Raw genomic sequence first — 12853 nt, forward strand, 5'->3', positions numbered from 1 at the left:
TTTCTTATGTTTTATATTTTTAAGAACAGTAATCATAATAAAATATAATATTTATTAAATAATTGCATTGCCATTATTATTATTTTGCAGTCATGATGAATGTTATATAATCACATTCTTTATATAAAATATAAACAATAAAAAAAAAAAACATTTTGAATTGCAATCACAATTTTTTTATCAGAAAAATAACAACGAGATTCTCCTCCAAAACATGCAGTGCTATTAGCGGTTAACCATCATGCTTTTACACATCTGGTTTGTGTAAAACATAATAACAGTGCTAAAGCCATGGCCTAGCGGTTAGCTAACAAACACACTTAGCCATGGCGGGTGACATGAGTTCAAGTCTGACTGGCATCATTTCCCGATCCTTTTTACAACTCTTTTCCCATCATTCCCTTTCTTTTTGTGACTGTTCTATGAATACAAGTGGCACAAGGGCCAAACAAATAACTATAATGACAGTACTGGAGAGGGAAACGGACAGAGAGGGAGAAGACGAAGAACAAAAAGACAAAGGCAGTGGCAGCGAGACAGAGAAGAGAGACGAAGGATGTGGATGGGGAGGGGAGAGGAGGAGTGATGGAGAGAGGAAGATGAGAGCGTACAGTAGATGGAGACGTGGGGGAGGGGAACGAGACAAAGACCGAGAGGAGAGCTGTCGTTGTGTTCATATCAAGCACTCCCAAACGAAAAAAAAAAATAGATCAAACATTTTAAAACCACAATGATTAGAGTTGCAATAACAGTTGTTACGGTAATATAGCCATAACAGTCAAAAATCCATCATTAGCTGCAGAGCTATTGTGGGGAAACGAGTTATCTGTATCAGAAACAACACTTTAGCTTACTTTTAAAAAGAATATTACAGAAATAATATACTTAATGTAATGTTTTTGGACACTTAATTGCATGTTATATGCAATTAAATGTAAATGTATTATAGTTTACATTTATATTAAATGCAATTACACTGGAAAAAAGTTTCTTTGTAATTAATTGTGAAATTTTAGAGTTAAAATTACATCTACATACATTACATACAATCTACACCATTTTTTTCAGTGTTGCTGAGCTTAATAAACTGTGCTTATTTTCAATCACTGAAGAAGTACACAGTGTAATTTCATCATTTCTTCTATTGGTCCCACTTTATATTAGGTGACCTTAACTACTATGTACTTACATAAAAAAAAAAAAATTAAATGTACTTATTGTGTTCATATTGTATTGTAAAACACTTTTGCTGTTATTGAGGTGGGATATGGGTAAGGTTAGGGAGAGGGTTGGAGGTATGGGTAAGTTTAGGGGTGGGTTAAGGTGTAAAGTATGGGTCAACAGTGTAATTATAAATGTAATAACAGAAATTAAATACAGATGTAATTACATGTAGTTTTTTTAATATTAGTACAATGTAAAAACATGTATGTACACAATAAGTACATTGTACAAAATTATTAATTAAAATGTAAGTACATAGTAGTTAAGGCCACTTAATATAAAGGGTCCCTTCTATTGTCTATGATATATGTTTAAAATGTGCTGCTTAATGTACTTGTCAAGCATTTGTATGTCGTGTATATACAAGGCAAGGCAAATTTATTTATATAGCATACATAGTATAGTATTTCATACACTATGGTAATTCAAAGTGCTTTACATAAAAGGAATTAAAATAGTCATAAAAAATAATCACAACAATAAAACAAGGTAATTAAAAACACATTAAAATTAATTAAAACAGTTAAGAATAGATACATAAAATGCAGCGCAATCAGTTTGGACATAGCACAGTGCTCCTTCAATAAATGCACAGCTAAACAGATGAGTTTTGAGTCTGGATTTAAATGTTTTAGCACATCTGATCTCTTCTGGAAGCTGATTCTAACTGTGGGCGGCATAATAGCTAAAAGCAGACTCCCCTTGTTTTGTGTGAACCCTTGGTATTTCTAACTGACTCGATACTAATGATCTGAGTGCTCTGTTAGGTTTATATTCAGTGAACATATCTGCAGTGTATTTAGGTCCTAGGTTATTGAGTGATTTATAAATGAATAAAAGTACTTTCAAATCAATCCTAAATGTAACTGGAAGCCAGTGTAAGGACCTGAGGACTGGTGTGATATGCTCAGATTTTCTGGTTCTAGTCAGCGTTCTGGAAGAGCTGCAGCTGTCTAATGGTCTTCATGTGAAGGCTGGTGAGGAGCCCATTACGATAGTCCACTGTGCTGGTGATAAAGGCATGAACAAGTCTCTCCCAGTCTTGACTGGAAACAAAACTTCTAATTCTTGCACTGTTTTTGAGATGATAGTATGCAGATTTAATTACTGCTTTGACATAACTACTGAAACTCAGGTCTGACTCCAGAATCAATCCAAAATTCTTGACTTGATTTTTAGTTGTTTGACCCCTAGAGTCAATGTATGCATTCAGTAAATGGGGCTGTAGTCATTTGGCAATAAGGCTAGGTAAGTCTGGGTATCACCAGCATAGCTGTGATAGGCAATTTGGTTCTTTCTCATTGTTTGACTTAGTGGGAGCATATACAGGCTAAACAAGAGCGGTGCAAGAATTGACCCTTGTGGGACTCCGCATGTCATGGATGTCCACTTAGACTTATGCTCTCCTATACACACATAATAACCTCTCCCTTCTAAGTATGATCTCAGTATCAGTATACAGTAGTCAACATTTAAAGTGAATCAAAACCAAAAGCCATTTTGGAGAGGCCCCCGGAAAGTAATCATCAATGAGCGTTGTTAACGTTCAGTAGACAGGGTGTGCATGCTGAACATAAACAACGCTCATTACTTTGATAACATTGTAGGGTACTCTCCAAAATGGCAGAAGACGGTAACTTGGGGAGAAGAACTGCTGAATAAATTATGTTATTATTGTTTTCTTTGCGCACAGAAAGTATTCTTGTAGCTTCTTAAAATAACGGTTGAACCACTGATGTCACATGGCCTATTTAACTGATGTGCTTGCTACATTTCTGTCTGTTGATCATGGTAATATCATTCCGAAGATGAATGAATGTCTTACAGGTTTGCAATGACATGAGGGTGAGTAACTAATGACAGAATTTTAATTTTTGGGTGAACTATACCTTTAAGTGTTCTACAAAGTAAAGTCATAAATGTGTGCTCTGTAAGTACACTTAATTGACCTTTTATTTCTTTAATATTATATTATTCGCAACAACAGTTTTTACTAAAGATTTGAAGTAAACTACAAGTACACATTCAATACAATTAAGCACACTTCTTTTTTAAAAGGGCAGCCATCAAGCATTGACTGTAACACTACTACATTTTTACATTTTAAATATTGTAAAAATGTAAAAAAATGTGTTGATATATGTTTCTCTGAATGTTTTCAGTACATTGCTATAAAGTCGCTAAGGTGTTTTGGGTGGTTCCAGGACTAGTTATGTAATAAAAATGAAGATTTAGTGTTAGAAGTTATTTAAATTCCTAACATTAAGTATAAGCACTAGGAATCACAATGCTACTTGTCACAAGTTATCAGGAAGCTGGGACGTCAACACACTACATAACACAGCACAACCCAAAAAAATGGGTATAAATAGCATGAAAAAGGTAATGCATGATTCAGTTTCAATTCAAGTGGTGATACCAGCACAGTCTTTGTGTGAACTAATTAGGTTTTCTCTGGCTTTGTAATTTTTTTTCCCCATCTCTCTTTTAATTTCTCTCTCAGCATGTGGTCTCCTGAAGAGACATATTCAGGACGAATTAGACTTTTATGTGAGGAATCTGTGCCATCCTTATTTAGTTCCCTGCATGCATTGCAAAGACAGAGTGAGGCCTGCGTTCTCTCAGCACATACCAGCATAACTAACAAACACAAAGAAAACACAACGTTCTACAGCTTCTTATTGTGTTAAACCAGTAAAAATATTATTTAATAAAGAAAACCATGTCTTAATCCTACCGTAAACAGAAAGAATACCATAATACTGTCAAGAGAGAACAAAGCAAACATAAAAAACACAACAATAGCTTCTTTCACAGCTTTCACCGCATGAGATTCGCTAGGGACCGGAGCACTGTTCGGCAGGATACTGAAGTGTGTGTTTCAGTGTATACCTTGCACACTTCAGAGGTTCTGACATCCTTTAGAGGGTATGGCGAAATACATATCTCACAGAGACAGACAAAAATTAGGACAAGCAAATATTACACTTCGTTTTCCACACAGCCAAAGCCTCTTTAGTTTTTCACCCTTTACAAAAAGTACTGTAGCATTACTATATTACAATGATGGTAACAGAAAGTAATGCTTATGCTACTACTATGATATTGTATGATTGATTACCATGTTTTTTTACATGGTTCTCCAAGGAAATAAACCATTATACATGCCAAAATAAGTATGACTGTTATTGTGATTTAAGTGTTTGTAAGATGTCTAATACTCTAAATAATATTCTATGAAATGTGGGATTTTTGAATATTTCGAAAAAAAAAAAAAATTAAAAATCAAAGTGACCCTAAACAAAATAAAAACAATATTCAAAGAATAAAATAATATTTATTTAAATAAATTGTTAACCGAAATGTATCTATATATTTATTTATGCATATATATATATACACACAAAATACCAATGCACATTGTTATTTTTTATCTTAAATGTTAATATTAAATCTCAATATTTTTTATTAAATACTTAATATTTAATATTAAATACTTAAATCACATAAATGAAATATATAAATTAAAATATTTAAATATATGGTAAGTCTTTACAATCTCTCATTTGTTAGCATTAGTTAATTCATTTACTATCATGAACTACTAATGAACAATACCTTTTTACAGCATTTATTAACCTTTGTTAATGTTATACAAAAATGTTCATGTTCATGTTAGTTCACATTGCGTTAATAAAGTTAACAGATACAAAATTTGATTGTAATAATATATTTGATTTACCTAATATTCTATGATTCATTAATGCTGTATAAGTATTGTTTGTGTTAATTAATATACTTAACTAATGTTAACAAATGAAATCTATTCTTATTGTAATGTACAGAGTATCCAAATTATTGTAAGGCCTATTTGTTAATTTTTCTATCTTTTTTATTGATAATAAAAAAAAGCTCTAAGCCATAACATTTTCCTCTCAAATATCGTTATAAATTATTAATTGAAACAAAACGACAATAAAGGTATCCAACATGCTTCAAAGTCTGTGTAGACCAGTGCTGCACAAAAACAGCTTCAAATCTCCTTTTGGAAAATGAAGCTTTCCTACAATCTGAATGAATTTCCTCATGATGCTCCCCGAGTCCCTATTGTACAGTTAATGTGTGCAGTTCCTTACAGGAATCAACCGCTGAGCATTTATATTCAAATCCAACAAACTGGTGGGGCTTAACTGCTCCTGTGGCTAAAATTAAACTGTCAGATGGAGACAGCAATCTAAACTCACCGGGCTACAGCTCCTCAGACTCTGTGACATGAAGGTGAAGGGGTTTCACATCTCCACACGGCTAGACACATATAGAGAAATCAATTGATAGTCCAGGAACGGAATCAGATTGGAAATCATACACGAATGAATGCATCAATATAGAGCCAAACCAACAAATGACCAAAAAGCTCCAGTATGACATATACATAAAATTTTTTGAACCTAAAAAATGCTTAGGTTTTGTTTTTTTACTACTTTTTGATTTGATTAGACAATGGGATTCATCTAATGTGCAGACAAAGTAGTTCAATCACAGGCTTACAGCATCTACACAGTAGATTTTGAGATTTCTCTTTTAAAAATGCATGAGTTGGACACCTAAGAAAGATACTTCTATATAAATGCTATGTGTTTCTGACAATAAAACAAGACTGAATGCTGAGAAAAAAAGTAATAGCGTAGTTTAACATTTAAAATTATTGTCAATATAAGGAATGTTGTAATTATGATGCATGCATTGCCTTCTCTTTGCCCTGTGAACTCTGTCCTATGAAGATTACAGCTGTCATCCATTAAAACAGGAGTCGAATGGAGACGGCACACAAAGGACATCGCTGTCAGTCCAAGTCATTCGCACCTTGTCAAACTACATTTATATAAGAGAACTGACATTCTAAGGCGCCATCCAAATAACTGACTTTTAAGACTACATTCAAGTCGTCTCAAAGAGTAAAGTTCTTTGTTTAAAATTAAAATGAATCGGCATTTGCAACCAATTTTACTTCCATTATGTAGCACAGAACATTTAACAGTAAAAAAGCACAGCAGGATTTTATTTATTGGGACAATCTGATTTCTTGATGTTTAAAGGCATACTTCTGTATCAGCAAATGAAATAATATTATTAATTTTAGCCAACATTCAAAGAATAGTTGTTACATAAGAAACCGCTATTACAGTGATTAAGTGATTATTTAGTTTTTAGCTATTTTTTAAACCTTTTTATATAGTTTAGTTATTTCATAGTCGTTTTAGTTATTTTAGTACATAAATAAAAATTAGAAATGTTTCCATATGCTTCTAGCTGAAATAAAGTTGACGTTTTTTATATTTCATTTTATTTCAGTTAATGTTTATTCAATTTCAAGCAACAAAATGTTTTTTTGTTTGTTTTAGTTCCAGTTAACTATAATAATCCTGATAAGGAAAACATTTTTATTTTTAAAATAAAGATGAAATAAAACAAAATATAAATATTAGATGAAAAACTCAAGCTTAAAAAACTTAAATGAAAATTTGAAATGACTAGCTGAAATAAAAAAGTTACTAAGAATAAAATAAAAATAAATTAAAGCTAAATAGAAATATTTAAAAATGAATACAAATTACTAAAACTATTTTTTTGTAGAGATGCTTTACAGCTAAATTTAATTGTGTTTGCATCACTGTAAAGCTGCTTTGAAACAATGTATAAAGCGCTTTATAAATAAAGGTAAAAAACTTTATTAAATAGTAATACTGTAGTAACGGATACATGCATGGGAAATACTACAATGCAGTACTTCAATATTAGAAAATATATTAATTTTTTATTTTCCAGGGACACTACTATACTCAAAGCATAAATACTAGGGGTGTAACGGTTCACAAAATTCACGGTTCGGTTCAATACGATACACTGATGTCACGGTTCGGTTCGGTTCGGTTCGATACGTTTTAGATACAGCAAAATGTAAAAACATCTCAACTTTTCAGAATGCCGCAAGCGCACCGCGGGTCATGTGACAAGAACCAACCAATCAGCTTCATCCTTTCCCGTAACAACGTTGAGAGCTCAGCCAAGATGAAGGAACAGCTGATCATAGTTGTATATGGATTGCAATTTTGAAATAAATTCAGTAGCAGAGCTACTGCAAGCGATTTTTAGAGCTGCAAATCCATTTATCCTTCGCTGAAATTTCTGCGTCTCATGGAGAGAGCACGTCATTGTTGCTTAGCAAAGACAGACGCCTCATGAGAAAGACGCGCTTAGCGTTTTCCATGCGTTTTTAGGCACGATATGTGAACGGCCCCTAAGGCGCTCGCTCACTCAGCACGCGCTGAAGGCTCGTTGCAAAATGTCGAATGCATTTAACAGACCAGAAATATAAGATCCTAAAATAACCAACAGGTCTGGTGTTTGGGTTGGATTCCCTGTAAGCTATAGTGTCTAAATGCTGCAGGGATAGTTTGCTGCGTGCATGTTTCTCCTTTTTTTCGTCTTTTCCCAGATAGTACTGACGCATATATCCCAGATATTCCCGCTGTTTTTTTTTTTTGTTTTTTTTTTGTAATCCCGCTGGTGTACCCTGTCATGTTGCAGATGCGACATACCGTTGTTTTTTTATCCACCACTCTCTTGCCATCACCATTATAGCTTAAAGGGAATCCAAACTGCACCCAAACACCAGACCTGTTGGTTATTGGAGGATCTTCTAATTTCTAGTCTGTTAAACGCATTGGCTATTTTGCAACGAGCCTTCAGCGCGTACTGAGTGAGCGAGCGCCTGCTGAGTAGCCTAACATAAACATATAAGATGGTGTTTTTTTCTTCTTCGGGAGTGTCAGGGGCGTTGCCTGTTACGTTGTTTGGGTTATTGGGCTACCTTGTTGAACGCATATCATTATATTTATTTCTCTCTCTTTTTTTTTTTTTTCAAATATAATTAATTACTCCAACGAACCGTTCGGTATACATAATGCGTACCGCGTACCGAACCGAAAGCGTCGTACCGAACGGTTCAATACGAATACGCGTATCGTTACACCCCTAATAAATACTAAGTCATCTCTAAGGCAACAGTCCAAAACTAGTATCGACTGCAGCCTACTCACTGCATGACTCGCTTGGTAGTGAGTCGAAAAACAACAAGAGCCTTATACAGTATTATCATCTTCACAAACAGCCATCACCATTATCATTCTCTCAACAGCAGCTCCGCACGGTTATTTTTCATTAACCTGCTCCAGCAGAGGAACAGACGCTTGGACAGAACTAGTAAATAGCATCTTACTGCTGGTAATTGTTCACGCAAATCAACCAAACTGCCCAATCCACACACAAGTCACTGCTTCTGTGATGACGACTGAAGATATTTAGTCTTGTAAAGCTGAGATAGGAAGATATAATCTATATACAGTAATATGGTCTAATCTGATATCAGAGTCTTAAAAGATTGATATCTGAAAACAGAATGAGCAGTTAAGTGGATCATCATGATCATATTACCTCATTTTGATGGGATACTGACATTAAAACCTCTTTTCTCACCATTTTCAGGAACCTTCACTTAAATATCAGTTTATTTTTCGATCCACATTAGGCAATCACAAATCTTATGATTGCAATTTACAGATTAGGTCATGAAGCCGAATAATGTATGTAGCCTGATAATTGTGTACAAACAAAATTTGATCACATTGTTTTGTAGGTAATCGATCAAGGTAAAATGATATTGCTCTTAAATTGTGTAATACATGCACAAAAATCTGTATTTGTTATTATGTGCAATACCAAAGCTTCTGCTGTAAGTCACTCTTGAATGAAACAAAGAAACAGAGGGTTAAAACGCTCCTGGCATGCGAACAGAATGAGAGCTGGAAGAACAGCATCTTATAAATCTATAATGTTGCCATTTTCGGCATTAAAAACTAGAAGATCTAAATTTTAATTTTAATTAAATTGCCTTTTCATCATAATTCTGACATGCATGATTACTTTCGAGTCTTAAATTCGTAACAAAACAACAATGACAAGCTGTTTATCTCAACATTTGTTCAATTTATCCACTTTATTTACATAATACACTTTTATACATAGCAAAATCAACCTCTCGTCAAGCAATCTGCACCATAAAGAAATGCTTTATCTTTAAAAATTGTGCCAGACATAACAGTGAGCTCTCTATTCACCAAGTAACCCATTGCCACAGCAAAGCTAAAACCAACAGCTCTGGCTCGCTACTCAAAAGCATCCCTGCCTTTCCCATCAATTATGAAGGAACCTATATTTGGAACACACACGAAAACAGCAGCTGCACATCAAAATAAAAGCATTACAAGCTATAAATGCAGCCTCTCTATATATAACAGAATCATTCAAAACAACTCTTAGGTCCTTAAGGAAAATTACAGTCCTATCTGAACTGAAGCTCTTTGTCCTGTTTTTGCTCACTAAGATGCACGTCTCTTGAACAGGATCAGTTCAGTTCTAACATTTCACTAAAGCATAAAGGCTTGAACGTGTTGCCCCCAACTAAGACAAAATATATATAGGGTATAATAAGGGAATGCATGTGCAGTGAGTGGCGCAATGAAATTATCCAATTACTGGCAACCTGATAATGGCTTCACTGTGCTGTATTTCCAGGAAGAGTGAACATAAAACACTTAATGTCTGTCTGGGGCCGAATATAAGGCAAAATGGAGCTGAGAGAAATATAAGAATACATTCACATGTGGATTATTTGGATGCATTGCTGCACTACTAGTAACACAAATGCATTTAAGAGATTGTAAATAATACATATCAAGATAAGTACTATTTTCAAACATGGTAACTGTATTCAGATGTGGATGCATTGTTATTGTTGCAAATGTGCTTTACCTGTAATATCATAAATAAATAAAAATATATATGTTACCATTTTCAAATATGTGCATGATTTGGTTGCATTTTCATCACTACATTTTTACACTACCTATAATGCCACAAAAATAATATATTATAATAAATAATGAAACTAAATTAGTGCTACTGTTTTCGAATATTATAGACGTGTATGGTTTGGGTGCATTGTTATTGTTTTACCTGTAGTGGCATGCTTTTTTCACGATGTTCGTATTTTGTACGAATCTTAAAACAACAAGTACATTTATTTAATGGTAATTTGTAGCTATTATTTAACACGATTTTAAAATAAACGTAATGCATTGCTTGTTCGTTTGACTTATATAAGTATCCCTCAATCATTATGTTTTTACCATGTTTGACCCACTTCACCTAATAAACCAATTTGAGTCTAATTCATTGTAATGGTCATCTGTTTTCCAAACGCTGTGCGCAATAACGCGTCCGTGTGGTGATGCTCAAAGGGACAGGTCGCTTGCACGAGGTGAGGATGGTGGACATGTCATCTCTCTCCACGTACCTCAACAATGAAGGTCCTCTCTTCTCCACAAACAGACACGACCCAGAAGAGAATGTGGAAATAGCATGTTTTCCAACAGAACCCCGGGAGTCCCGTCTTTCTCCCCCTGGCTCCCACCCCCGCCATGACTGTCCCCAGATTCCCCCCACTGTCCGCCGTTGATTTCCAGGCTTATTTCTTGTGTTTGTTCTTAATTATTTCAGAAAAACAACGAGCGTCCTATATTCCTGAAGGTGCTGTGAATGTTTCTCCTCGGTCGAGCGTTAAATTAGCAAAGCCATTTTGTGTCGCGTCTTCTCAAGGTACTGTGTTGAAATGATGCTGCGCCGCTGATGCGCTCGAGCGAATACAGCACCGTCAGCGCGCACAGACCCACGCGGAACTCCGACTCCTTGAGCGAATCGGTTCTTTTGAACCGTTCGTTTCAACTGATCGTTTATTAAACCAACTACTTTCACCCATCTTTCACAGGATTTAGAACGATAAAGAAAAGTAATTTATGTTGACGACTGTTTTAGTAGCCTTCGTTTTGAGGAATATTTAGAGAGAAAATGGGTTGCGTTTAAGCCCACAATCAAATGAGTAATTATCTCTGATTTAAAAATAATAATAGGCTATATAAAACAGTTCTTTTTTATAACACATATATGAGAAATAGCCTTATTTACAACAAAGTTTAACAGCAAGTGTTAATAGTAGCCTGCTTCCTGTAATATAGCCTAAATCTGGTGTTGTATGTCATTCAATTCATTTTATGAAAGAAAAAAAAACGAATCTGTCAGTAACTAACTGCTCTGATGATTTACAACACGTCACATAATAACAGTATATGCTAATTCAGAATCGGACACAAAGTAGGCCTAATTGATTCAGTAATGAGTTTAGATTACTTCATTAAACACTTGAAATCATTCTTAAATCATATTATGCTGTTCAGTTCATCAAGAAATTCGTTCAAGATCGTGTGGCGACGCATATGTTTTGATTCACTAAAAAGAGCCGAAGAGTCACTAGCTTGGGAGTCGAATCAGACTGCGCTTCCTGTTGTTGATTCAATTTTAGAACATGGAGTTTGTTGTTGTTGCTTAGTGCTGGTCTGGTCTTGACTGTTTGTGTCACTCCTACTGTTTCTTCAAGCTTGTTTCCTAAAAATACAGAGAAAAGTAGGAAATTTACTCAGCTTTTACATTCAAATATTTCATTTACATTTCATTTAGCTTCAGTTAGGAATAAGTAAAATACACTGTATAAAGATGTGAATGCGTGCTCAAAAAGAGTTTGCACACAATTATTTATCTTAATTTAAGATATTTTAACTGATTCAAACTGACTCTGTGAATCACTTTTGAATGTATCTTATAAATACATGCACAATCACATGGCATTCATATTAACATTCAGGAAAGGCCATCCAACAAACCAAGTAGATTTCATTGGGTTGAAGAGCTACTTTAGCTACTTCAAATATCAGAATCCTTGTGTTCTTATTTAATAATACTGCAGAGCAAATTTAGGAATATGATGCAAATAAATTGAAACTCTATTAAACTCACTATAATCATCACCAGCACGTTCGTCTCTTGAGATGAAAATCATTATTTGCTCAATGTGACTTGTTGCTCTGGGCTTGAGTTCTAAATTATCAAAGTGTTATTCAAGGTGTTTAACATGAAAGGTGATTCAGGACTCTTGAATGCCTGATGCAGTGATGCAGTAAATTATGTTCATCCAAACCACCACCTCGAAGACCTCCCCTTCAGGGATCACAGCAGGTTTTGAGTCCTTTTGAGAGAAGGGTCACAGCCGCGAGGAATGGGAAGTCAGAGAGACAGGTTTTGCGGCTGGCCCACGAGGCTCTGTATCTGGGTCACAGTGTGCAGAAGCTCCTCCAGCCCTGGAGATGCTCCTCTCTGCGCTGTGACAGTTATGGGATGGAAGCCAGAGCATCCAAGATGAGCAGCAGGGGAGGCCTGATTTCTAACAGTCTCTCCATCTGGAGCTGTGTGAAAGCAGTCAGACACACACTTTAATGTGAAGTGTGTCAGTCTTTTGTCTTTTAAGAACAAAGCCTTAAAATATGTATTAACATTTTTCTATGCTACAATTTGTCTAGAAATTTGACAGATGCAGTTCTGACCGACTGCATTTGTGGCTCAACATGTTGTGCTGTATTTCTTATTGGTTTGTCCTGTGCAGATATACAAATGCTTTCGG

The 12853-nt window shown here is 34.9% G+C and overlaps 1 protein-coding gene across 1 annotated transcript in view; it reads right to left on the reverse strand.

The window, feature by feature from the left end:
* Window positions 1-10995, reverse strand: part of LOC113103514 (matrix metalloproteinase-24) — a 34846-nt gene extending 23851 nt beyond the window's left edge. Inside the window, exon 1 of the mRNA XM_026265986.1 lies at window positions 10640-10995. Coding sequence (XP_026121771.1) covers window positions 10640-10765 — 126 coding nt within the window. The 5' untranslated portion in view covers window positions 10766-10995. The remainder of the gene's footprint in view (window positions 1-10639) is intronic.
* Window positions 10996-12853: the final 1858 nt, after the last annotated feature.

The sequence above is a fragment of the Carassius auratus genome, chromosome 6, assembly GCF_003368295.1.
Source record: "Carassius auratus strain Wakin chromosome 6, ASM336829v1, whole genome shotgun sequence".
Lineage (NCBI taxonomy): Eukaryota > Metazoa > Chordata > Actinopteri > Cypriniformes > Cyprinidae > Carassius > Carassius auratus.